General features: G+C 39.6%; 3 protein-coding genes across 9 annotated transcripts in view; 1 reads left to right on the top strand and 2 right to left on the bottom strand.

Annotated features, from left to right (window-relative positions):
* The window catches only part of ccnjl (cyclin J-like), a 441915-nt gene that overhangs the window by 168182 nt on the left and 247506 nt on the right, over window positions 1-26227 (bottom strand). The gene's annotated exons all lie outside the window — the stretch shown is intronic.
* Window positions 1-26227, top strand: part of LOC127569262 (gastrotropin-like) — a 176650-nt gene that overhangs the window by 5404 nt on the left and 145019 nt on the right. For 3 of the 6 annotated variants that reach the window (XM_052013731.1, XM_052013729.1, XM_052013728.1), the window contains exon 1: window positions 18091-19639. The exons of 1 other annotated variant lie outside the window; for it this stretch is intronic. The gene's annotated coding sequence lies outside the window, so the exon portion shown is untranslated. Of the gene's footprint in view, window positions 1-18090; window positions 19640-26227 lie in introns of those variants that run through there. 2 more of the 6 variants (XM_052013732.1, XM_052013734.1) reach the window with 2 other exon arrangements.
* On the bottom strand, window positions 6325-19987 carry pwwp2a (PWWP domain containing 2A). 2 transcript variants are annotated; one of them, XM_052013714.1, is made up of 3 exons: window positions 19737-19987; window positions 13837-15525; window positions 6325-7033 (listed from the first exon to the last, which is right to left on the bottom strand). In XM_052013714.1, the coding sequence occupies exons 1-2, from the start codon at window positions 19931-19933 to the stop codon at window positions 13851-13853; spliced, it is 1872 nt and encodes a 623-aa protein (XP_051869674.1). In that variant the 5' UTR covers window positions 19934-19987; the 3' UTR covers window positions 6325-7033; window positions 13837-13850. The 2 variants fall into 2 exon arrangements, with proteins under 2 accessions (XP_051869674.1, XP_051869676.1); XM_052013716.1 differs by lacking the exon at window positions 6325-7033 and adding an exon at window positions 11190-11310.

Raw genomic sequence — 26227 nt, 5'->3', positions numbered from 1 at the left:
TACCTATCTCTCCAATTCTGATCAGAATTTTGTAAATTGGTTTATTATTGTCACATGTACCGAGGCACGGTGAAAAACTTGTCTTGCATATGTTTAATACAGATCAATTCATTACACAGTGCATTGAAGTAGTACAAGGTAAAACAGAATAAAGTGTTACAGTTATAGAGTGCAGCGCAGGTAGACAATAAGGTGCAAGGCCATACTGAGGTAGATTGAGGTCAAGAGTCCATCTTTTCGTGCTAGAGAACCGTTCAATTGTCTTTTAACAGTAGGATAGAAACTGTCCTTGAGCCTGGTGGTACGTGCTTTCAGGCTTTTGTATCTTTTGCCCGATGGGAAGGGCAAGAAGAGAGAATGTCTGGGGTGGGTGGGGTCTTTGATTATGCTAGCTGCTTTACCAAGGCAGCGAGAGGTATAGACAGAGTCCATGGAGCGGAGGCTGGTTTCCGTGATGTGCTGAGCTGTGTCCACAACTCCCTGCAGTTTCTTGCAGTCATGGGCAGAGCAGTTGCCATACCAAGCCGTGATGCATCAGGATAGGGTGCTTTCTATGGTGCATCAATATAAATTGGTGAGGGTCAAAGGGGGCAATTTCTTTAGCCTCCTGAAGAAGTAGAGGTACAGGTGAGCTTTCTTGGCCGTGGCATCTATGTGGTTGAACCAGGACAGGCTGTTGGTGATGTTCATTCCTAGGAACTTGAAGCTCTCCACCCTCTCGACCTCAGCACTGTTGATGTAGAGAGGCACGTGTGTACCGCCCCCTTCCTGAAGTCAGTAACCAGCTCTTTTGTTTTGCTGACATTGAGGGAAAGGTTGTTGTCATGACACCATGTCACTAAGCTCCCTATCTCCTTCCTGTATTCCAACTCATGTTATTTGAGATATAGTCCACTCTAGTGGTATTGTCTGCAAACTTGTAGATGGAGTTAGAGCAGAATCTGGCCACGCAGGTGTGAATGTATAGGGAGTAGAGTAGAGGGCTGAGGACGCAGCCTTATGGGGGCACAACTGTTGAGAATAATCATGGTGGAGGTGTTGCTGCATATCCTTACTGATTGTGGTCTGTTGGTCAGGAAGTCAAAGATCCAGTTGCAAAGGGAGGTGTTGAGTCTTCGGTCTCAGAGTTTGGAGATGAGTTTGCTTGGAATTATAGTATTGAAGGCGGAGCTGTAGTCAATAAACAATAGTCTAACGTAAGTATCTTTACTGTCCAGATGCTCCAGAGATGAGTGTAGGGCCAGGGAGATGGCATCCGCCGTAGAGCTGTTTCGACAGTAGGTGTATTGCAGTGGGTTGAGGTTATCTGGGAGGCTGGAGTTAATGCATGCTGTGGCCAGCCTCTCAAAGCACTTCATGATGGTGGATGTCAGAGCCACTGGGCAATTGTCATTGAAGCAGACCTCGTTTTTCTTAGGTACCAACATGCTTCTTAATGCAGGTGAGAACCTCAGATTGAAGCAGGGAGAGGTTAAAAATGTCTGCAAAAACTCCCACCAGCTGATCTGCACAGGATCTAAGGACATGGCCAGGGACACTATCCAGGCCAGGTGGTTTCTGCAGGTTCAGTGTCTGGAAGGCTGATCTTGTGTCTGCAGCAGTGACTGTGGGTTCAAGTGCATTGGAGGCTATTAGGGTGGGTGGTGACATTCCAATCCCCTTCTGTTCAAAACATGCATAGAATGCATTAAGCTCATCGGGAAGGGATGCACTGTTGTCAGCGATGCTGCCTGACTTTGTTTTGTAGCCTGTTATAGCATGTAGGCCCTGCCACAACTGACGGTTGGTCTGGGACTCCATTTTGGACTGATATTGTCTCTTAGCATCCCTGATAACTTTACGGAGTAAACTGATCAAATCATTTTTTTTACCTAAATTCCAGTATTTTTTGAAATGTAACATTTTGAGTACAGGTATCATTATTTTTAAATCTACACTCCCTTCAAAGCCAATATATCCTTTCTAAAAGGTGGTGCTCATAATTGCCGACAGTAGTTTAGACGTGGTCTAATCATGGCTTTGTACAGCTGTACCATCTTCCTTGGTCTATAATCCTGTAGATAGAGAAACAGCATTCCATTAAGCTTCCGATTATCTTCTGAACCAGGCTATGACATTTTAATAACCAGTAAATATGAACAACAAAGTCTCTTTGGGGAACCACTTTCTCCAATGCTTTCAACTTTTCACCAATTAGAAAGTACTGTTTTTATAACTTTAAGGTACCAAATAGATGCCCTCAGTTTTTTACATAAGGTCCACACTTATTCTATACTTTTGCCCATTTGCCTAATCTATTAATATTTGTATGTAATGTAGAACTTCCATCTATCCAGCTGAAAGCGTCAGTAAGCTTTGTGCCATTCACAATGTGGATATGTAACTTTCCATCCTACCATCCAATATGGTGAATAGTTGCAGAACCTTACTAGTCACATTCTGCTAATTTGATTACCTGCCCATTATTTTTAATGTTTCCTGTCAAATGCTACCAATCTCTAATTAGGGACATTATCAAACTTATTCTACAAGTCCATATTAGTAACATCCACTGACATCTCCCTGTCCATTGCATCAATCATTTCTTTAAAAAAAAATCAATCAGGTTCATCAGACATTGTTTACCCTTTACAAATCCATGTTGCATTTGTCAGATCAACTGGAAATGTTCCACTTGTTTGGTTACCCATTCCTTAATTATCATTTCTAGTAATTACCCAACAACAGATGCTAATCTAACTGTTCTATAATTTACTGGTTTCCTCCTCTTACCTTTCTGAGTGACATGAAATGTAGAACTTTAGAATCGAGTAATGATTGCCAATTTGAGAGAACTTTGGAAGATTATTGTTAGGTCACTTGCGATGTTTTTATCACTTCCTTTTATAATTTTTTTGAATGTCCAGCATAATATCCTCTTTCCTGTGTTAATTAACATTTCACCATTTCTGTTTATTTTTACAACATCTCTTCATCTGCTTTTAAGGAATCCACATTGTTTCTGGCAACTACTTCCTAATACAACGGTAAAAATATTTTCCCTCCTACTTGTTTCTTTGTAGATTTTGTCACCTGCTGTCATTTTTTTATATCTCTCTGTCACCAGGATTTAAGTAGCACTTGTATCCTTTAGAGGCAGAAACTGGTGTGTATCATGTTATTTTCTGAACATCTCCTGCTGATCCACTGTTTGTTTTACCCATTCTTATTATTTGGAAATCAGCCTTATACAAACCTAGAATCGTGGTAGCTATTTTGCATTTCTCCCTTTCGGACACTATATTAAGCTCAAATCATTTTATGATTGGTATCAGATCAAAATTTTATGCATTATTAGGCTGTTAATTAAATCTAGTTTATTACTTATTATTAACTCTAATATGACTGAGAATCAGAATCAGGTTTATTATCACTGACTTGTATGTTGTGAAATGTGTTGTTTTGTGGCAGCAGTACAGTGCAAAGACATAAAATTATTATAGATTACAAAATAAATAGTGCAAAGAAAAGGACTAATGAAATTGTGCTCATGGACAATTCAGAAATCTGATGGCGGAGGGGAAGAAGCTGTTCCTAAATCATTGAATGTGGGTCTTCGGGCTCCTGTACCTTCTCCCTGATGGTAGTAATGAGAAGAGGGCATGTCCCAGATAGTGAGGGTCCTTAATGATGGGTGCCTCCACCTTGAGGCACCACCTCTTGAAGATGTCCTTGATGGTGGGAAGGTTTGTGCCCATGATGGAGCTGGCTGAGTCTACAGCTTCATGCAATCCTGTTCATTGGAGCCTCCATACTAGGCTACGATGCAACCAGTCAGGATGCTCTCCACCGTACATCTGAAGAAATTTGCAAGAATCTTTGGTGACATACCAAATCTCCTCTAACTCCTAAGCAAGTAGAGCCGCTGACGTGCCTTCTTCGTGATTGCATCAGTGTGTTGGGCCCAGGATAGATCCTCCGAGATGTTGATGCCCAGGAACTTGAAGCAGCTCACCCTTTCTACCGCTGACCCTCAATGAGGACTGGTGTGTGTTCTCCCGACTTCCCCTTCCTGAAGTCCACAACCAATTCCTTAGTCTTGCTGACTATGAGTGCAAGGTTGTTGTTGTAACACCACTCAACCAACAGAACCATCTCAATCCCGTATCCCTCCTCATCGCTGTCTGAGATTTTACTGACAACAATAGTGTCATCTGCACATTTATAGATGGCATTTGAGCCGTGCTTAGCCACACAGTCATGAGTGTAGAGAGAGCAGAGCAGTGGGCGAAGCACACAACCTTGAGGTGTGCATGTGTTGATTGTCAGCGAGGATATATTATTTCCGATCCGCACCAACCGTGGTCTCCCGATAAGGAAGTTGAGGATCCAGTTGCAGAGGGAGGTACAGAGGCCGAGGTTTTGAAGCTTGTTAATACCGAGGGGATGTTGGTGCTGAATGCTGAGCTGCAATCGATAAACAGCAGCCTGATGTACGTTTTGCTGTTGTCTAGGTACTCTAAAGCAGAGTGGAGAGCCAGTGCGTATGCTGTAGACCTGTTGTGGCGGTAGGCAAATTGCAGCGGGTCCAGATCCTTGCTCAGGCAGGAGTTAATTCTAGCCATAACCAGCCTCTCAAAGCACAGTAGATGTGTTACCAGGTGATAGTCATTGAGGTTTTGTTAACTATATAATGTAGGAAACTAGCCTAAAAAAATGAGAAATTTGTAGCTTCTTCAACATGAGCTAGTTTACATACTGTAGTCCATTAAAAAGTTAAGTTTAACTCTTCAGAACAAAAGCTATGTTCTTGTTTTATTTCTACATTTAGGCATTTGATCACTTAGCATCTGCGGCTAGGGTGCCTTTACACAATTTTCATTAAAGTCCTACTCTATGTTAAGTTTTACCCATGAACCTTCTAGTCTAGTTACCTCTATGATACCATCCCTCGTCATTGATTTCATATTTAGTCAATAAGGCTATTCCTCCCTCCCTCCTTGACTATTTTCCTGGTTTTTCCCATAGACTTTACAACTAGGTATATTTAGTTCTTGGTCTTGCAGCCATGTTTCAGTAGTGCCAATCTTGCATACCCTGAAAGTTGAATTTGTCCATGCACTTCATTCAGTTTGTTCCTTGCAGTCCATGCATTTGGACAGTGTTCATTTGGGTAACAAATTCTAATATTTTGCTCAAGTTTCTAATTCTCATACTGGTTTAATTACTTTACATCCTTCAGTTTTCCCTTTACTTTAAGTACAATTTCTATTTGTATACTCTTTGCATTTTAATTTCTTTTAGAGCTCACACTAACAGTTCATTTTCCTTTGTGAAATCCTCCATCCAATTTATTAGTTTATCTTTATATCCATTGCACTGGGACTGGGATCCCAGTTCCCAAAGGAGAACCCCTTCCCAATAATGCAACAATGCACCAAGCATTAAAACACATCAATATTTTAAATAACCACAAAAGTATGCGTGGACCACTGTGTATTGTGTGCCAGTGACAGCACCAGAAGCATACCCTTTAAGACCATTCTGTGCAACCACACTCCTATTTAAAAACTGCTCAGAATTACACTATCATTGTTCATTCTCAGAGAGCACAGAATAGAACGAACTGGTGATTTTTTTTTCAAAACAACTGTTTTGCCGGATGAGGAAGTGATGCAATTGTATGTACATGAGCTGTGGACCATATTTGTTCTTTCACTCCTTTCTGAAAAAATTCATGTCAGAATTATGGATTACTTCTATCTGAGGTGCAAAGTTTTAATTAGCCAAAGGTTGAGGCAACCTGAACTATAATCTTGGAATTAAATGTACAAAACAGTTATGGGCAAAGTGTGAGGTCAGTGTGTGGATGGTAATAATGCCATTGTAGAATAAAGAGCAGCTGTTCCTGGTTACTCTGCCGCATGTGGAAGACACAGCATAAGCAGCATCAATTAAATTTAAACTTGCAATGTGAATTATTTTCTAGCAGTCTGGTCATAAGAATGATAACTCAAATCCATTAGTAACATTGGTAAGTTTGAGTGCCAGAATATTCGAGCGCTGCAAGCAGGTTTGAAGTGCCGCTGAATGTCATTCACAATTTATGCTTGGTCATAGTTGAAATGGTTGTAGTGGAGCAATGGTCAAGGGAAGGATCTTGGGTGTTCCCTACATAAATTAGGAACTGGTGCAGTGCTTGGCAATGACATACGGTGTTATAATCTGGGTTGAGTGAACCTTGATACCTTCCCCATCAGAAATTAATATTTAGGAAACATTGGCATGAAGGAAATTAAAGACAAACACTGTATCATAATACAATCTAAATTTTAATTTCTTTGAACTGTTGTACACCACATTCTTAAAACATTCAATTTTATGCAAACTTTAAAGCTGAATCACATAATTAAATGTATTCAAGTTCGTGAAACATTGACCTTGGGCTCCTTTTGATATGAAGACAAAAACTAAAATATGGACCATAGCTTAAATATTAAGCAACCAAGCAAAAGCCAGTGGAAAGCAAATACAGTACTACATGTAAAAAAAAAATCCCTGACACAATTTCTAAAACTGAATTCATAATTAAAATCCAATGCTTAGGATTTGTATAAAAAAAAGGCTACAGTACTGGATTCATTAAAATTGGATTCATCCATTTTAAACAGGGCACATCACATGAAAAGAATTTCTAAGAAAGAACTCTCATTTCAAGTGGATCATATATATTGAATATATATGTGTCAGAAAAATCTCATAACATGCATTAAGTATTGCAAAATCTTTTTTTTAAAAATATCTTCCATTTTCCATGTGAGAAAGCAATGTACAGTAAGTACAAGTGTCAGGTTTATTTTAATTATGACTAAAAAGTCACAGATGATTTTTGTTTAAATTTTCTCCCTCTCAAAGAACTTCCCAAAATTTGAACTCTGGACAAGGTGTCGTATTCAGGTGGCTGCATGTTTGGTTGCTGCATGTTGCAGCTCAATATATGGCAGTGTAGTGGACATCATAGGAAAAGAGCAGCCAGAGCCTTAGTGTCGCCGGGCTAAAAGGTAAAAGGGAAAAGATACAAATTAAAACCGAACAGTATATATGTTATTCCAATTAAATCACAACAGGAATGTTAAATATCTGATGTTAAGAGATGGTATTGCTGTTACTTGAATGTAAAAAGTAGATCTGAGTAGAAGACAGATATTTCATATTTAATTGGTTAGTAATCACTGCATATGAGATTGAAGTCACTTCCTGCAGCAGATGTGCATGCAAGGTTGAGTGAATAACTTTCAGATATAATTTAACATTTTTGTAAATAACAGTATAACCACTGATCCATGACTGTTCTTTGACATGACCTTTAAATGCAGGAGTAGAATTTAGCAGCAATTCTATGGTACAAATAGGAAGCACAAATAAGCTTCAATTAAGATGTAGCAGTTCCACTATTTAATAACTGGAATGTTTAACTCTCTTATCCCAAATTATTCTGTATTTTACATCAGGAAAAGGTGGTGAAATAAAAATAAAAGCAACGTTAATTGATGTTTTGACATCATTGAATAAGGAGAAACAGCCCAATTGTTTTAGGTTAAAAGGAAGTCTCATGCTGCAACTGTCAACTTGCCCCTCCAAGACTACAAACTGGATTTTTCTCTCCATTATCGGGCATTAGCAAACAGGAAAAGACCATTGAACAAAAATCCATTCTTTACTGAAAAACATACATTAAAAAAAAATCTCCTGAGCACAAAAATCTAGGTTAACATCCCAGGAAGTTTTGAGCAAATGCTGTTCTATTGAAGGTGCCATCTTTCTTAAGCACTTGCAGCTGAGACAACAGAAAAGTTTATGTAAGGATTCCCTCACTGTTTTGAAGAGTATGGGACTTTATTCCTCATTCAACTTTACCTATTCATTCGACAATTCTTCTTGTGTAAGCTTGATGGTTGCAAATTCACTGCTGCATTGCTACACCTCAAGTACTTCACTGACTGTAAGCTATCAGATGATGAGTGAATATAGGGTTCTTTCTTTTAGTTTGCTTTCTAGCTTTGGGACAAAAAAATTGAGCTTCACGAGATAGGCATTGTAATAGCACAGGAATAATTATTAAGTATAAATGTCATAATCACAAAGAAGCATGGAAAATTGTACTGCAAAATCTAAATATATCTACCCTGGTGTAGAGCCTACTAGCTTTACATGGCTACTCAATTTTAGGCTGAGCTGGCAATAGGAATGACTCGTCCTTCCTCCATGTACATAATATTTTGGGCAAATCATGTGATTTCAAAACCTTGCTAATTCTTCCAGCATGGTCCTAGATGCAGTCTTTGATGAGACATTGCTATTTAAGTGGCTGGCTGCACTGACAAAGACTGATAGCAGTGAGACCCTGCTCCCATGCTCATCAGCCATCAAAGCTATCCCTGTTATTGCATGTTCGTGTACATCATTCACATACATTTAAAATCACCCTTAAACCTGCTTAATTAAATAAAAAAAAGTATGCCACTTTCTGTCAACAGTTCATTTCTCCTATTGATTCCAATGGGATTGCTGTACTCATGCCAGGTCTAACCTGGTACATGCTCAGCAGGCAGATTTCCCAGCTGAAGTCCTGTGGAAGCTGGTACTGCCCTGCTGGACTCCAGGAGTAGCCTATGCTCAGGAATAGTCCAGTTGCAGGCTTATCTGGACAAGTATTAACGGACGATTGTCCCAATTTTATTTGCCCCCAATCACCATTATTCAACTGTAGTAACATGCTGGTTGGCAGTATCTTTCCAAGTGATCATTTTTACGTGAACTCAGATGATGAATGTAGGTATAATATTTGATCATATACATCCTTGCCAATTTGCCTCAATGAATCCTTACTCCAATGGCTACCTGAATCCATTTTCATCACAGGTCAGACTTAAAATGTTTGTTGCACTTCAAGCCTTATACATTTACCCACCAAGATTCTACACATTCTTATTAAAAGATACCGCTCACTGAATTTTCAGACTAGAGGATCCTAAGTACCAGAAAAGTTAGAAAACAGATTTCATGAGTATTCAGAACAGAAACTAAATTTTGACACCCAAGGAAGCTTCAAATATTTCATTAAGGCTTTATTTTTTAAATACAATACTTATCATTGCACAGGCCACATGTGGTATGGTACCTACATACGATGACAGAAAGATTAATTTGCCAAACAACCCATAAAGCACAGAGGTTCTGAAGGAGTAAGACTGTAGAACTTCAGGTTGATTTTTGAAAGAGTGGAGATTTTACCCATCTTTGATACTTGAATTTAGAATTAAAAATTAATTTTCAGATGTATTTAAGTGAACAGAAGCATTGGCCTACTTCTACTTCCTCCAAAGCTGGTAAAACATCCTGTGTATTTCAATCTTTAGCTTGTTTTTTCTGAAAAAAAATCCATTAAGAACTCAGCATAGGGCTTAAAAGTTGAATGAAGCATGATGATATAAAGTCTGTAAAGTTTAAAATAGTTTAAGAATGCTTTGTAAGTTTGTTTTAATTTGGAAGTGCAACTGTCATTATATAAGTTTCTCAACCAAATACAAATTTAATTAAAATTTAGGAATGTCTGCATGTGTTCCCTACAGGTTATATATTCAGAGTCATTTAAATAATACTGTAGAGGGAGTATTAGGAATAAATGTGCAATTATTCAACACCTGTAGTAGTAACTTTACATTCTCCTTCATACCAATTTATTTTGTATCACCATAACACCCATTTTGATCCTTTTTCGTTTCTGGCCGGCAGATATGATGCAATCCTCTGATCCTGTTCATATACAAATTGGGCACATCATATTGTTGACAGGTTACCAAAACAAGATCATTTTTATTTTTCTGCGGCAACAGTTTTATTTTGCATAAACCTGACGCAATTGAACTATCCAAAGCCCACAGAATTTTGCAACTGAGTTCCAAATTTATTCATTTTACTTAGTAAATTTTCTCATTCTCCCCCATTTAAATGAAGTAATCAAAATTTATCATTTGTTAGAAAGGTAACTTTCACTTTCCTTTAATGCTTACAATATTTTACCATATGTCAGCTGCAGCTCAGTTGGCAGCACTGAGAAAATTCTGAGCTTCAGTCCCAAACTGAGACTTGAGCACAGAACTCTAGGTGGCTTTGGCAGTACTGAGGAAGTGATGCACCTTTGTCAAATAAGAGTCAAACTGTCCTCTTGAATGAGAGAGATTCTATGGCATTATTTTAATGATCAAGAAAGTTACCTTCAGTATCTTGGCCACAATTCAACTGTTGCTCAATTTAACTAAGACAAATTGTCTATCAGTTTATATGGAAAACCAAAAATACTGGTTAAGATCTTGCACTTGCATCTGCCAGCTTTAACCTATGGATCCAGGATGACTTCCATTGCAGTTTTGTGGGTTCTGAAGTGGCTAATGTGGTTAATATAGGAACCACAGTTCTTCCGTGATGACTTACAAGCCAGGCAGTAGTTTAAGGGTGGTCCACTCCTATACCTCAGGCAGAAACTTCTGTGCTCCTGATGCATGGTTTGAAGATTGTCAACACCATTCCAAATGATCGTCCTCCAATTTGGAACGGTCATGAGTCAGAGATTCCCAGGAGTCAGTGGGAATGATATATTCCTTCAAGGAGGCTTTGATCCCATCCTTGATTATTTTCCTCTGTTTGCCTGGTAATGTCTTCCTCTGACAGCTCAGAATAGTGTCTATTTCGGGAGACTGGCAATGGGCATGCAAACAACATGGCCTGCCTAACTGCACTGAGTGTAACTTGGGCCCTCAATACCGGAGAGGTTGGCCTGGGAGAGAACACTTGACATTGTTTCACTTATCGTTCCAGTGAATTAGGAGGATTTTGCAGAGATTTTCCAGCGCTTGAGCTACCTGCTGTAAGTAATCCAGATCTGAGAAATGGATGGGAGGACAGGGATCACTTCTTGTTGTCAGGTCTGAAGTCTTGATCTTCAAACACCCTTTACATCAATTGACCAAAGGTTGTGCTGGTACTTCGAAGGTAATAGTGAATTTCTTCATCAAGTGTGCCTATGGCAAAAGGTTGCTCCAGAGATTGGGGAAATGGCCCACATTTCCAGAGTTTAGTCTCTGAATGCACATTAGTGCAAATGCTCTTATCCACTTAAATGAGCAGAAGCTAAATTGCAGCCTACCACTACTGCCTGCTCCAGGCCTATGGACATCTGTGAAGTGCCGATGAGCTTCCTCTAGATCCAACAAGGCAGCAGATTTCAACAGATTTTCCAGTTTTCAGGCTGGCGCAAGTACAGCAATCCCACTGAAATCAATGGGAAGAAACGCCAGTTCAAAGATTGGTAAGTAGACCTTTTTACACGATTAAATAAATTTAAATGTATTCAATTGTTTTAATCATGTTAGTTTTAAAATTACTTGGTAAATTGGTAAACATTCTTGACTAAAATTGAATGTCTGTGAATGTGAAGGACAGTGTGTTTGGGGACAAAGCTTTACCAGGGTACCAAACAATGCTTGAAGCACAGTCCACCAATTATGATATGGCAGCCCTGTGCTCTTTGTTGCACTGTGGCTCTCCAAGGTTAGTGAAAGACAGTTCCCAGAACCACAATGAAAGAAACAATGTAGTCCAAGTGCGGCTAGTCAGTAATCTCTTTGCTAGCAAAAGATCTGTCCCAGTCTCTATACAATGCTATGATGGATGGAACCATTTATGACACACACTTTCCACTTGCTTTTATTTCAGGAATTCTTTATTTTGAATTGATTAGATTCACAGGCAAGGGCTATGTACTGTTAAATAGAAACTGCAGTTTAAAGGTCAGTTTGCATAATGCAGCACAAAATGCACTGTCTAGTAGCCAGCAGTAAGGGATTACATAGCTCAGTTTCTTTTTCAGATGCTTGCCAAAGTGAAGTTGTATTGGTCTATTGGCCATGGGTAGTCTCAAGCTGCTGACTAATGGACTTGGGGTGAGAGCACAGAAGTCTCTCACCAACCTTTCTGGCCTGGTAAATGGATGGGATATCAGACTGGTACAATAGAAGTGTATTTTGTGGTTATGCAATGAATATGTTGTAGTGACTTCTGTTTTAATTTTCTGAAAATTGGATTACTGCATAAGACCTAGCAGATTTGAATCCATTCTGGTGTAGGAAAACCTTCCATCTCTACCTCACCTGGTTAACGTGATTTCACTTCGCCAAGTTGTAAAGCAAGCTCAAGACAACTGGTAGAGGCAATAAACATGGCCATTTTAAGAGAAAATAAGTCCAGTGATGATTGATGTTAATGTTGTGTACCTGAACTGGGAGGAGTTTGATTTGTCTGCATTGCTCACCCCAAGTACAAGAAACTATCAACAAAGCTGTTGGTAGGAATGTAAGCTCTCAACTTTCTCCAAGAATGGATTTGGTTAAGAATCAGACTGAATAATCTTATTCCTATTTGTGATGCTCTAAAGTGATAACTATGATAAACAACTTTGGTTTACTCCTTTCAGGATTTACTTTATTCATCTTTGATATAGATTTCCCAAAGATCTGCATCTAGAACCAGTGTAATACACAAAGACAGTATACCAACTTTTATAATCTCTTATGTCTTCACATCATTTGAAATTCACAACCAATTAGTTATTTTACGTGTAGTCAATGATATATAGATAAAAGCAAGTTACTTTTATGCATAGCAAGTTCTTGACCAGAAAATGAATGATCAAACTTTGAGCTGCTCAAGGAATATGGCTTGGACACCAGGAAAATGTGTTTATTTCTTAATAGCATCATGGAATTTTTTTACATTCAATTGAATAGGAAGACAGACCTGCTTTAATGTCTCACTTATAAGACCATAGCAGATTTTTGTTTGAAAAGTACTGATCCTTCAGCTTGTGTTGTTTAAATGTAATGACATTTGTTTACTTTTTCTCGGTTATGCATGACTCAGCCACTGGCTGTATAAACTGAATTCAAACTTTAAATTTTCATTAATTGTCAGAAATTAATGGTTTACTGTTTTTACCTGCTTATCCTTTAATGTACAGGCAATGGCTGAATTCAAGCATAAAAAATCCTACATGAATGAATATTATGAACCATATGGTTTGTTTCTAAAATCAAGTCAGGAAATTCAAAGCAAATTATTACAATAACTGAGATAATTATTCATAAAGCAAACTCTTCACTCTAACAAGGGACCATATTCAATATAACTGCACTAAAATCACTGTTGTCCAAGATACGTCTGTACCAAGTAATTTAATCAAGCCCATGATTCTTGGCACCAGAAACTTTTTTAGGAATTTGTAACAAATACCAAAGCTCTCAACAGGTTGACAGCTTTGTAGCAAGTTTTTAAAACGTGCTTTTTTTCCTGGTGGATCCCAAGATGCCGAAATAAAATCATAAAACATACTGTAACAGCTGGACATTGACAAGGTAAGAATTCAACACATCCCATAGTACACAGATGTATAGCTAGTACGCATTTCCTCAAGGTTAAGGCTCCTACATATCCAATGTGTGAAAAGTTTCCATGGCAACTAGGCCTGAAGAAACTGGTTTCCTCCTTGAATTTAAGTTAGGTGTATTTTTACTATCTACCAAATTCCTGCCCTCAATGCTGGACTAATGAAAATTGATCAATTTGAAGTGTTCTTCTTTAGTACATTGTTACAAATAATGCCAGCATTCCTTATTCTAAAACTAACTGCTGTTGAATTGCGCTCATTAGGCCAATAAGCCTAATTTAAAGTTCTGCAATTAGTCATACATACTTAAATTTGGGCATCAATTTAGTGGAACCCCAGGCGCTCGACTTGCCTACCTTCTTTGATGTTTTCATGTTTCAAACTGTGTCAGCAGGGCCCGCACCTCAGGTGTCAGCTGCTTTGCAGCCTTGGCTGCCTCTGTGATGGCCTTACGGTAAAGGCCCTTTCTCTTCTTGTTAAACCGTAACTGGAAGTTTTCTAAAAACGGGGAGACTTGTGAAAGAGCCAGGAAAGATGTTGTTGGGGACCCAAACCATGAAATTCTGGCCTCCTGCCTTACTAAAAAGCCATTATCTTTCCGGCTTACAGTTATGGTAAGTATGCGGGCAGGCCACCAGGGGAAACCGTAAATCTTGGCCCACACAATGTCCCCTACACATATGGTCTTGCCATCTGGAGTCACACACTTAGAGACATTTTTGGTAAAGACTTTCATTTTCAAGGAATTAGTGAGTTTTTCTTCTTTTGAGGAGGAGGAAGAGGAGGAGCAAGGTACATGCATGCTGCCTGGTGGAAAGTCAAATGTTTCAGTAGAGCTACATTCTGAGTTGGAGGATTTTAGATCATCTGCGCTATCACTACTACAAACTGAAAAAGTGGAAGAGTCTGATTTATTTTGACTGTAGGTCATATAAACAGTTATATTGCCTCTGCTGCCCCTTTTCCCCAATTGTTTTTCATCCTGCTCACAAGGCCACTTTATTTCCCTGGTGTCTTTATTCTCATCAGTGGACTGTTCCAACCCTTTTGTGGGACTATCTTTTTCAGGAGGCTGCTCACCTGCTGAGCGGGAGGAGGTGCAGCGAGGCGGCGTTTTGGAGGCTGTCTTGCAGCTGCGTAGTCTTTCAAGTTTAGCCTTGTAAGCAGAATCATTTTCCTCATTCCTGTATCTCTGTGGCTTTAAGCGGATCCTTGGAGGGAGTGAGCCAGAGTTGGTGGTTTGAAAGCGCCGTGTAAAATGAATTTTGGGAATGGAATTGCCAGAAGATGAAACGTCCTGCTGCTGTTTCTTTTGAACTTTCTCTTTGGCTATTTTTAACACTTCCCTGGCTTTCGTGTGATCTACATTCTTATTCTGTAACACTTTCTTGGGATTCAACTGCACTTTAGAACTGTGTACTTGAGATGAAATTTTGACAACTTTGCCCTTGCCTGGAGATAAATTTGTAATTTTAATGACAGTATTGCGCTTTTGACCATCACACTGAGTTTTCGCTTCTACTTTGTGGTCCATTTTCAGTCTCTTTGACATATTAGGTACACTGTCATTTTTCCTTTTTTTGTCCTCGTGTCGAGAATTATCATTTGTACTGCCACCCCTTCTGAACTCCTTTTTATCTGCAGAAATGCTATTTTTGCATCGGTCACATAGAACTTGCCTTGGTCTAAGCTTAATAGAGTTCATTATGGAAGTAGACTCTTCTTTGAACATTTTTCGTTTAGGTCGCTTAATCCTTCTTGGTGGAGGCTGAGGTATAGACTGGTTATATGTATGTCTGATAAACAAAGGAGGAGGGTAAGGTGCTCCTTCATAAAATAATGGCGCAGATTTTGCAGTCCACAGGCTTTCAGCAACATCGGCCTGTGTGGCAGGTTCTAGAGATGCTTCATCATGGATAGCTGTAGATTTTGAATTTTTTTGGGTCTGTTGCTGGAATGGTTCACACTGTAGTTGCAGTAGATCAGCTTTATCCTTGTATTCCCTTTTTGGAAGTACAGTCACAGGAATTCCATATGGTCCAAACCTGAGAAGATATAGCACCAAAGTATGTTTAAGTCTTAATTCAGTATTTATATTTTGCACCAACCTTGCTGTTACAAAATAAACATGCTTTCAATAAAGTCCCTCATCTCCAAGCTACTCATTTGTCTTTTAAGAATTTTGATCATTCCAATTTCTCAGTTGAAGTAAAAAGGCTAAGATGTTTACTATAGCCAAAAAGGATTTATTAAATTTGTTCTATTAGTGTCCAATTGGTGAAAGCTATGGTAGCTGACTTTTCTGGTTACTCACCTGGAAGGGACCCCAATGCTTCAGAAGCATTTGTGATTGAAGCAAAGGGAGATACACCATTATACACACACATTATGTACAGCTGTCACAAGATTTCAAATGGAGCCCTGACTAGCAAAAATACAAATGTAAAGCTGGGATGAAGCAACAAACAGGTGGCATGCTAATTCAATGGTTAAATGACTTGTTTTTTTTTTATTTCTTTGGAACATTTGAACACAAACAGGAGTCGCCATTAGACTCCAGGTGCCTGCTCTATGATTCAATAAGGCTGTTGTCAATATGGATTGCTCTCTACTCCATTTCCTACCTGACAGCCATTATTTACTGGTTTCTGTAAAGTCTACAAATCTCTCAGCCTTGAATATACTTAAAGACTTAACCACTGTAGCTTTCTGGAATACAGAACACCACACATTAACCACCCTTTGAGAGGAAAAAAATCCTCCTATCTCAGTACCACTGTATCCTGAGATGCCACCCCCTTGTAGATTTTCCCAACAGAGGAAATATCCTCTTAGCATGACACCTACAAGCCAACTGAGGATCTTGTATGTTACAATAAAATTACTTCTTTTCTAACCTCCAGAAATGTTCAGCCCCAATCTGAATGATTCCCATAAGATAACCATTTCATTCTCAAGGTATCTAGTAAACCTTCCCTGCATTCCCTCTAAACAACTATACCCTTTCTTAAAGAGAGACAATAAAACTATGTCAGGAGTAGCCTCAAGTCCTGTACTGCTATTGCAAGACAAACCTAATTTTGTACTCCATTGCCCTTGCAATAAAGTCCAACATTCCACTTGCCATACTTGCTGTATCTGCATGCTAAATCTGTGCTCTTGTATTCAAAAGTCTTGTACTATTTAAACAATATTCTGTTTTTCTTATTCCTCCTACCAAGGAGGATAACTTCAAGGAAGAAATTGTCCCAAGTAAAGATTCTTATAAAAGGTACATTGTTCAATAGTGAATACCTCCTCTATTGTTTATTCTCACTGATGCCATGCAATTCTGCTCCCTCTTCACCTTCTGTGTAAAAATCAAATTCTTATGTCAAAAATCAGTTCAGTTCCTATCACATTCTTACTTGCATTTTCCTTCTCCGCCGCACTCCACCCCAAAATACCACTGCTACTGGTCACACTTGTCTTCAAGTTGCATTTAGGCAACATCCCTCAAGAATGATGGGATTTACCTGTGACTGTTTGCATTTAAGGTGAACAACATGGATAGCTAATCACAAAACAATGTGATGAAAGCTTGCTTTCTCTCCCCACAACTTTTGGTGGTACTTCACAGAAATGTTCTTAGGAGTGAACTTTTATGGCATGCTCCAATTTATGCAATACCATCACAAACAGATATTAATCCTATGCCAGATTATTTAGTGGAATTCTACACCACACTGATTTAATGCTCAAACCCTTTTTAAACTGAACTGGCACATAAAGCTTTTCAGATTCTGAAACACTAAGTACATTTTCCAAAGTTTAAAAATTTCTTTATCAATGATATTTACCTACTGACTTGGAAATTTGTCCTACAATCCCCAAAGATTTTATTCATTCTCAGTTCTAAAACCAAACTGAGCCAAATAAATCCACCACTCAACTCCTATTTGCTAAAATAGCACACGTTAAGAGGACTTCAGTCTCACATTTTTTTGGGGAAGCCTAAAAAAGTCAGGTTTCTCAAATCTTCACTCTTCCAGCATAATGAGCAGCATGAATGACAGCAGCAAAGGAGAAGCTAGTTTTAGATTATAGCTTTCACTCTACCACTGAAGTACATAAACCATGAACATGCATATTTTGTCAGCAGAAGGGCAAAATCCCAAATAAGGATTCAGAAATAGCTCAGAACTATAACAGTTGTGTAATATAGCCTGACAATGGGAAGTCGAGCATTCATTAGAAATAATTAACATGAACAACAAAAAGGCATGTCATCTTTAAACATTTGATTATATGAAGCAAAAATTTGTTCCTTAAGTATATAATTTAGTTGAATATCCCAAACTTTTCCCCACAAAATTTTCACTTAATCACTTTGTCAGAATATTTTGACACTAAATCCACTAGTAATAGGGTAAGCTGGCATGCACTGGTTAAACAAATCAATTTAGAGCAGGTTCTCTGCATAAAAACTTATTAGACCACATGTATGATGAACAAAAGCAGACAAGACTCTTGACTAAAAGAATTCTTGAAGTGCTTGATTGGAGCCATTTCTTAATGCTTTATTATAAAAATGTATTTTATCATGGCATAGCAACTTTTGTAGATGATTCTCTAAACTACTTGTTAGTTCTTCTCCCAAATTACCAATCCTGGCAGAATGGAAGAGTATGACTAATAAAATCAATTTTTAAGTGGTGACAAAAATAAATTCCAAACATATATCAGGCAATAGAACAGATGGGTTCTTAAAAAGATTTTCAACATTTAATTTCAGTTATTAAAACAAATACACTTAGAGACAAAGAAATGCATGTGTGAAGTGGGGGTGTGGAAAGCAGGACAAATGTCCTTCATCTTATGGCTGTTGCTGCAAGTATAACCCAAACAGATGAGAAGAACATATTCTGTTGGCTACAAAATTTTATGGAATAAATTTCAGTAGCCTTGGTCTAGTTTTTACATGTCCATTTCATTAAAAAAAAACAGTTTACTCACAAGCCACAGGATGGCTAATATACACAACAGAGAATGTCCTACTGGTACAGGTGTGCATGCTGCTGCTTTTGAAATTAAGGCAGAGGTGCAACTAAGGAACAGAATATCAGGTTTTTTCACCAGGGTAAAATTTGGGAATGCTAAGTACCTGCACCTATCTGCATTTAAAAAAAATCCCATCACAAATTCTTCAACAAAGAAGAACACCTATTGGGAGTATCTTGCTCTCACCAAATTAAGAGGGCACATGGAAAATGGACATCAAAAGCATTGTGGAGCCCAGAAGAGTCCATGAGCCCTCAGCTGAGTAGTACGTTCTTTGTACTTAAAAAGTTTTTTGTTTGTTTTATAGACATTTGCTGTTGTATGATCTGAAGAGTTATTTTCCTTAACCTGGAAAATTACTTATCGATTGCTAGGTAATAAATCAGTGAAACATGTTTACTGTTTACATATGTGCACGTAAATTCTATGCTTGGAAATGTGCTTCAAAAAATCTACAATGTCTAGATTTTCCAATTTTCTATTTCTTTCCCACACAAAGATTACCAACCACTCACATTCAAGTAACCTAATGTAAATGGGAATGTAATTGCTGCACAATATAATGCAATCAGTTTAAGATACTTAGATCGTTCAAGTAATTCTTTAGATTTGCAGGCACAAGCTGGCTGATTCGTAAACCAAGTTATAATCTTTCATTCAATATCTGGCATTATATTTTTTCAAAAAGTGTTTGGCTGTTTGAAATGTTAGTGATGCCTAACATTTTTTTTTAAAAGTTGATGCCATGGTGCACAAAGTAAATCCCAGAGAGGGCACGGTGAGGATTGTGACCATAATCCTTCCCATTTAGGAAATTTAAAAAAATGTTGAGATGAAGGATGATGCGTTTAATTGCAGCTGGGCTCAGTGCAGTACAGTTGGAGCTGAGCTGGGCTGGGCAGTGGCCGCGCTGCCCCCCTCTCTCCCTCCGCCCGTCCTGCGGGCGCTGCCTGCGTGCCTTCGGAGCTCCTTAAGATGTAGCGGAGCGCGGAGAAAGCGCAGACCACCATCGGCTGGCTCCTTCTCCCCTCCCTCCGTCTGCACACGGGCTGGGGCCGACACAGCGCGCCACTTTTAAGGCTACGCGGAAGTCCCAGTTGGCCTGCCCCCGCCCTCCAGGTAACCGGCTGCAGTCCAGGCCTCCTCCGCCTCTCGGGGTTTTTTTTTTCCGTTTGTTTTGCGGGGTGGGAAGCTTTCTCTCTGTGTGACTCGGTACCTTCTAGAAATGTCCATTAGAACCCCCGAGAAGAGCTTCTCTTCGAAGCGCAGGGACACGACCAACGCATCTTCGACGATGTGGTCCACCGTTACCCTCAGTTCGGAGCCCACCAGGAGTTTCACCGCGGCGACACCAACACCCACGGCCGCCATTTTGCCTCCTCCCCGTTCCTGAGTGCCGTTTCTCTTCTGCATCCGCTCCACGGCTCTCCGGCCTGGCTTTGGGGCGGGCGCAGGCCCACCACCCGCTTCTCTATTGCATTTTCTATTGGATAGGATCCGCAATCAGCTTCCCCTCATTTGTTATTTCTAACTGTCAATCAGGTTGTGGTTTGGTCGCTATTGTCCTGTGACGGCGGTGAGTGGACAGCTGAGCTGTCAGTTAAATAGCGTCACAGAAACCTTGTACTGGGATTGGCTGAATAGAATGTCTGTCCTGGAATTGCCCCGGTGTTGCCATGAGAACACGATTAACTCAATTACGTGTCGAGGTTTCTAAATGGCGGGAGGGATTGTCAATGAAAACCCGCCGTCGAGAAGCATGGTTGCTTCTGACTCGCTGCTCTGAATGTCAGTCATAGGGCACTATCAATGAATAGCATGATGGTTTTATGCAATTGATTGGGCATAAATCAGGATGTTGCTGCAATTCTATTTATCAATACATTAAAGGAAACGAGGTTTTCATTTTAAGTGATGAGCAATACCATCTGGACATTAAAAAGTTGTCTTGCTTCCCCCACGTGTCTGAGCAAAACGCCCCCCCCCCCATATTTATAACAACTACAATGTGGAAAAAACTCAGGGTATGTGTAATTATTGATGTATTGCACGAACTTCAGCAAGGAAGTTTAGTATATTTATTAAAAGTACGAATAAGAATTTGTCTTTGGGAAGATGCTGTGAGATCGCCAAGAATGGCCTTTTTTTCTAATAAAGTAGATTTAATAAAGTAGTTTAATTATGTTGTTTCAAAATCACAAAGTCAACAAGTTGTTTAAAAAAAGTGTACAAATGCAGAAACTAAGAAAACATTTCATTAAGCTTTTGCAGTTGGGAGTCCCGGCACGTGATTTGCTAAAGGTTTCCAGTTCAGACTGGGAGATTTTTTGGGCTGAAAGCACTAGGGAGAGAAACGTGCGCCCAATGGCTTTTAAAAAGTGCATTTGATTTGAAAGTAAAGCCTTTCTTCAGATATTTAACTGCAAATATTTGCAACAATGTTCCTTTAGCAACTTGCTCACAAAATGTAATGGTCTAACTGAAAAAAACAACCAGATGGACAATAAAAATTATTTAAAGTGTTTCACTGTGTCAGGGCTAATAAATTACAGTACTGTAATTAATTCCGCGTGATTATTAGGCACAAGTAAAGAAACACCTAAGACTATTCCTCCTCCCCTCAGCCAGTAAAATAAATTCTGTGTTGGATGTTAAAATTACTACTTATGGTTTTATTGGATAATATTAAAAGTGAAAGTGCAATTTTATTACAAACTTATCTAGGTTGAATAATATCTTGCAGCCTATTTGTTGCATCATTATATTTTAAGAAAATCCAGTTTCTACCTTAATGGCTACCTTTTGTGATCAATTCCAGTTGTTGATTATGCCCTTATTAAGTAAATAGCTCTTGCCACTTTGACCTTTGCAGTCCCAAACTCCCTTTCCTTGACATGCTATAAAAACCTGACAGTATTATTCCATGTTTATTCCCTCTATCCTTGAATTCAGAGCCCTCTATGGCCTTGCCACTAACTTGGACTACAACCTCAGATTTCAGCGCATCTCTAATTTTGTGCATCCGCAATTTTCATAGCTCCTCATATATAGCCCAAGCCCAATGCTTTGGTGCTAGAAATTCCCCCACCCACACCACCCCCAACAAAACCTTGTTTTTCTATCTCTCACTGACCTGCAATTTGCCCCTTAAAAGGTTCTTTGCCTTAAGCTTTTGGTCACCTAACCCAGTATTACTTTAATTTGTTTCTTTTTTTTAACCAAATTATTAAAAATATGAAACAAAATAACTCATCTTTAAAGACTGCATTCATGCACTCATCAAAGCAGAAATCATCTTATTTAGCTCTTCATTGTTAATTTGTGGAGTACATCATGCTGAACATAGTGAAACCTTTGTGATTCATAGTGTCACCTGTGACATTTTATTCCCCCTCATACATCATTTTCATTACTTAAGCATATTGCAGTCATCCCCTCAGTACTAATCAACAGGCTTCAAAACCTGGGCCTCTGTACCTCCCTCTGCAACTGGATCCTCGACTACCTTTATCAGGAGACCAAAGTCGTTGCAGATTGGTAATAACATCTGCTCCTCGCTGACAATCAATACAGGCGCAACTCAAGGTTGTGTGCTTCACCCACTGCTCTACTCTCTCTACGCTCATGACTGTGTGGCTAGGCACAGTTCAAACGCCATCTATAAATGCACCGATGACTCCACTGTTATTGACAGAACCTCAGATGGTGAGGAGGCATACAGGAATGAGATAGATTGGCTGGTTGAGTAGTGTCGCAACAACAACCTCACACTCAGCGTCAGCAAAACCAAGGAATTGATTGTGGACCTCAGGAAGGGGAAGCCGAGAGAACACACACCAGTCCTCAATGAGGGGTCAGCGGTGGAAAGGGTGAGCAGCTTCAAGTTCCTGGATCTCATCATCTCGGAGGATCTATCCTGGGCCCAACATATTGATGTAATCATGAAGAAGGCACGTCAGTGGCTCTAGTACGTTAGGAGTTTGAGGAGATTTGGTATGTCATCAGACTCTTGCAAATTTCTATAGATGTATGGTGGAGAGCATTCTGACTGATTGCATCACAGCTTGGTATGGAGGTACTAATGCTCAGGATCAAAAGAGGCTGCAGAGGGTTGTAGACTCAGCCAGCTCCATCACAGGCACAACCCTCCCCGCCGTCAAGGGCATCTTTAAGAGGCAGTGCCTCAAGGAGGCCGCATCCATCAACATCCACAACATGCCCTCTTCTCGTTACTACCATCGAGGAGGAGGGGCAGGAGCCTGAAGACCCACACTCAACATTTTAGGAACAGCTTCTTCCCCTCCACCATCTGATTTCTGAACGGTCTATGAACCCATGAACACTGCCTTGTTATTCCTCTTTTGCACTATTTATTTATTTTTTATAACTTATAGTAATTTTTACATTGTGCACTGTTCTGCTACTGCAAAACAACAAATTTCACAACATAGGTCAGTGATAATAAACCTGTTTCTGATTCTGCTAGCTCACAATGAGGGAATGGGTTCTTAATGCAGTGCACAATCCAAGTTCATTGCATAACAGAGATGAAGAAGAGAAGTCTGGAACGTTCGATGTGACAAAAAAAGTAGGCGCAACAGTGTTCAGAGCATTTTTCCCATGTCTGTTGGCATCCCTGTAAGTGGGGTTATGTCTTGAGAGTTCTGCCATCACCATCCCAATCTCCCAGCTCTTAACAAAAATGTTACCATTTTCTGCACAGTAAATGTGAGAAATAACTGGTTTCAATAGCACCTCCCAAACCTGCATTCATTATCGCATGGAGCAGTGGGTGCACAGGAATTCCACAACCTGCAAGTTTACTTCTAAGTACTTGCCGTCCTGACTATCACCATTCCTTCGTTGCTGCTGGGTCTAAATCCTGGGATTCCTTAGCTAACAGCATCGTGGAAGTAACTTCAACACACAACTTGCAACAGTTCAAGGAGGTAGCTCATCAACTCCTTCTCAAGGGCAATGATTGCTTGTCAGTAATGCCTATTTCTTGTAAACAAATGAATCAAATTTAGTAGTAAAGTAAGTTTAAACTGTAGTGTTTTACCATAACATGACAGTTCCATGTTATGAATTCTTCACTGTCTTCCCAGGAAATAGCAACATCATTATGTTTATAGGTGGCAACACTTTCTTCACTTTTCTTGTCAAATGGAGATACCAACTGGATGGGAAAAATAGCTTATATTGAGAAGTATGTTTCACTTGCATATAAAGATAGGCATCTTCCTATCTGACCACAGACATCACCAGCAAGTCCTTTTCGAGAAAACAGCTACATGACATCAACATGTCACTTATGTTTCATTTCCCAATATTCCATCAGTGGAATATTTGAGAGGTTATTACGTAAAGCCCAGCCTCTCAGTGTCCAATGGCAGAAGGACTCTAGGTTGTGGTGTTGCAACCAAGATTCAGTACGTCCCTCAGCATGTACTCCTGCACTTTGGAACATGCCAGCTGGCAGCATTCGATTGCGGACATCTCTTTGCACTGAAAGTCCAATATGTTTCAGGCGGACCAAAGTGCACCTTTCACCAAGTTGATGACCTTCCAGCAGCCATTGATGTTTCTCTCAATATCCATGTCTGGAAGCGGCCCAGAGAACACAGTGTTATGCAGCTGTATCCGTTCCCAGAGCTTTTGGCAAATACAGAGTCCACAAGGAGGTGGATGGCCGTCTCATCCACACCACAGCTATCTTGAGGGTATCATGGGGTGGTATTGAGATTCTGGCTGTGCATGAAGAATCTGTCAGAAAGGGCCCTTCTCACCACCAGCCAAGTGAGGTCTTGTTGCCTGTATGAGATATCTGGTGATGAGGCATTCTGCCAGATGACTTTTACATCTGCCCAGGGAAACATGCCCAAGTTTCTGCCCAACATCTGCCCAAGTCCTGTTGGATGACTGAAGATTGGAAAAGGGGAAGCCCCTTTTCCTATCTTCAGTCCTGAAGAAGGGCCCTGACCCGAAACATTGACCGCCTGCTTTTCTCCATGGATGCTGCCTGGCCTGCTGCGTTCCTCCAGCATTATGGTGTTTTTCATCTAGATTCCCGCATCTGCAGTCCTTTTTTTCTCTCTCATATATCCAGCTAAGCATGCTACAAGGCAAATAATTTTGGTAAGCTTTTCCCAGGTTAAGATGTGAGCTGCATACTGCAGAAGTCTTTGCAGATTTCACTACATCAGAATGCAATGCCAGTTTTGCCAGATTCCCAAAATTTTAAATAGCAAACAAATTTGAATTGGAGTTGACTCTCTTTTGCTGCGCTGAACAAATGTTGCATTGAACACTAATGACCAGTTGAATCTCCAGAAAATAGCTTGCAAAATTGGGGATTGAGACCTGACAATTAACACAATAAAGTTTTGCACCCTGATTCATAAGTTAAAATGTAACCTGTTCAGCTCCCATCAGGTGCTGTATGCAGAGCTTGCAGCTGTCGCAGCATTGCCATACTGACTTCTGGGAAGGTGGTCAAACCTTAAAGAACTTCTCTCCATGGTAGCAAAGACCAGCTGCCAAAAAAGGCTTCCTGAGAGGTGAGGGAGAATGCGGATGGGGAGGGAAGCAGCAGTCTCTAACACATGTGGCCGCTCCGAACGTAATTCAAAGTCCTGACGGAGTCTGCTGCTGTCAGTGGCCCCACGCACTGCAAAATATGCGCTGATCCATCGGGCAAATATTGCAGCATCTTGCACTGATGTGCATAATGTGGAAAAACTGTGGTTCTTGACAGAGCACACCATGATGCTTCTGCATAAATACTGAGCAATATTAACTTAAACTGCCAGTTAATCATCCATTACATATTTGGGAACCATTCATTACATGCATTTTTGATGATTTATTGCAGGGTTTGCTACTTTTTTTTGGTTTCTAACAAACAGAGGTCTTAGGTTGCACCTTCATGTGCCAATTTAGTTCAATAAGCACAGAAAGGACTACAGCACACACGATGATGTCACTAGCTGCAGAATTCATTACAGGTAAACATTAGCTTTAATATAGTGAGTAACCATTGGAAGTACCTAGGCTAATTTCTTGATGGATGCTAAGTGACCTAGAAATAATTGCCAGCACAATCTACCCTGCAGAACAAAATTGCTTTTGAGTAATTTGAGCATAAAAATCATGTGAACATGGGTACAACTTCTAGACACTTATGTGTGAATACCTATAAACTGTGCAACAAAATGAAGGTTATATTAGCAGGCAAAAAATGGATTTGGTCTGATTGCCATTATGGAGGCATGTGCGTAGTGACTTTGGTTGGGAATTAAATTTTCCAGAATACTTGACTTTTAGAAGAGATAGAATAAATGGCACTGGAAGGATGTAGCCCTAATAATAAGGGATGGTATAAAGTCACTATAGAGAAGAACTGGATGTTAAATTATTTGGTTGTACATTAGACACAAAAAGGACACAAAATACGGGTGGGAGAGGTTTATGTAATTATGCTGACAGAACTTGATTCAAGGAGCTACCTAAATCCAGGGTAATAGAAGACTAATAGGAGGGTAATATTTATGGATAGAACTTTATGTAGAGTTTATGAGTAATCAAATCTGAATATAAAGGAGGAGTTGGCTATATTAGATTGGAATTTGATTAAAGGATATAACAAACTTAAATAAATCCACATTTTGCAATAAATATTTCTTTCTTTAAGAGATCAAACCCCTC

This window comes from Pristis pectinata, chromosome 4 (assembly GCF_009764475.1).
Source record: "Pristis pectinata isolate sPriPec2 chromosome 4, sPriPec2.1.pri, whole genome shotgun sequence".
NCBI lineage: Eukaryota > Metazoa > Chordata > Chondrichthyes > Rhinopristiformes > Pristidae > Pristis > Pristis pectinata.
The sequence above is the reverse complement of the archived record's forward strand: the minus strand, read 5'-3'. Positions and strand labels throughout refer to the sequence as shown.

Excerpts from the sequence above, each read along its gene's own strand:
- pwwp2a (XM_052013714.1), bottom strand. The coding sequence starts at position 19,933 with ATGCAGAAGAGAAACGGCACTCAGGAACGGGGAGGAGGCAAAATGGCG. Across the intron at positions 15,526-19,736 it reads CTAATGGACATTTCTAGAAG|GTTTGGACCATATGGAATTC; the intron begins GTACCGAGTCAC and ends ATATCTTCTCAG.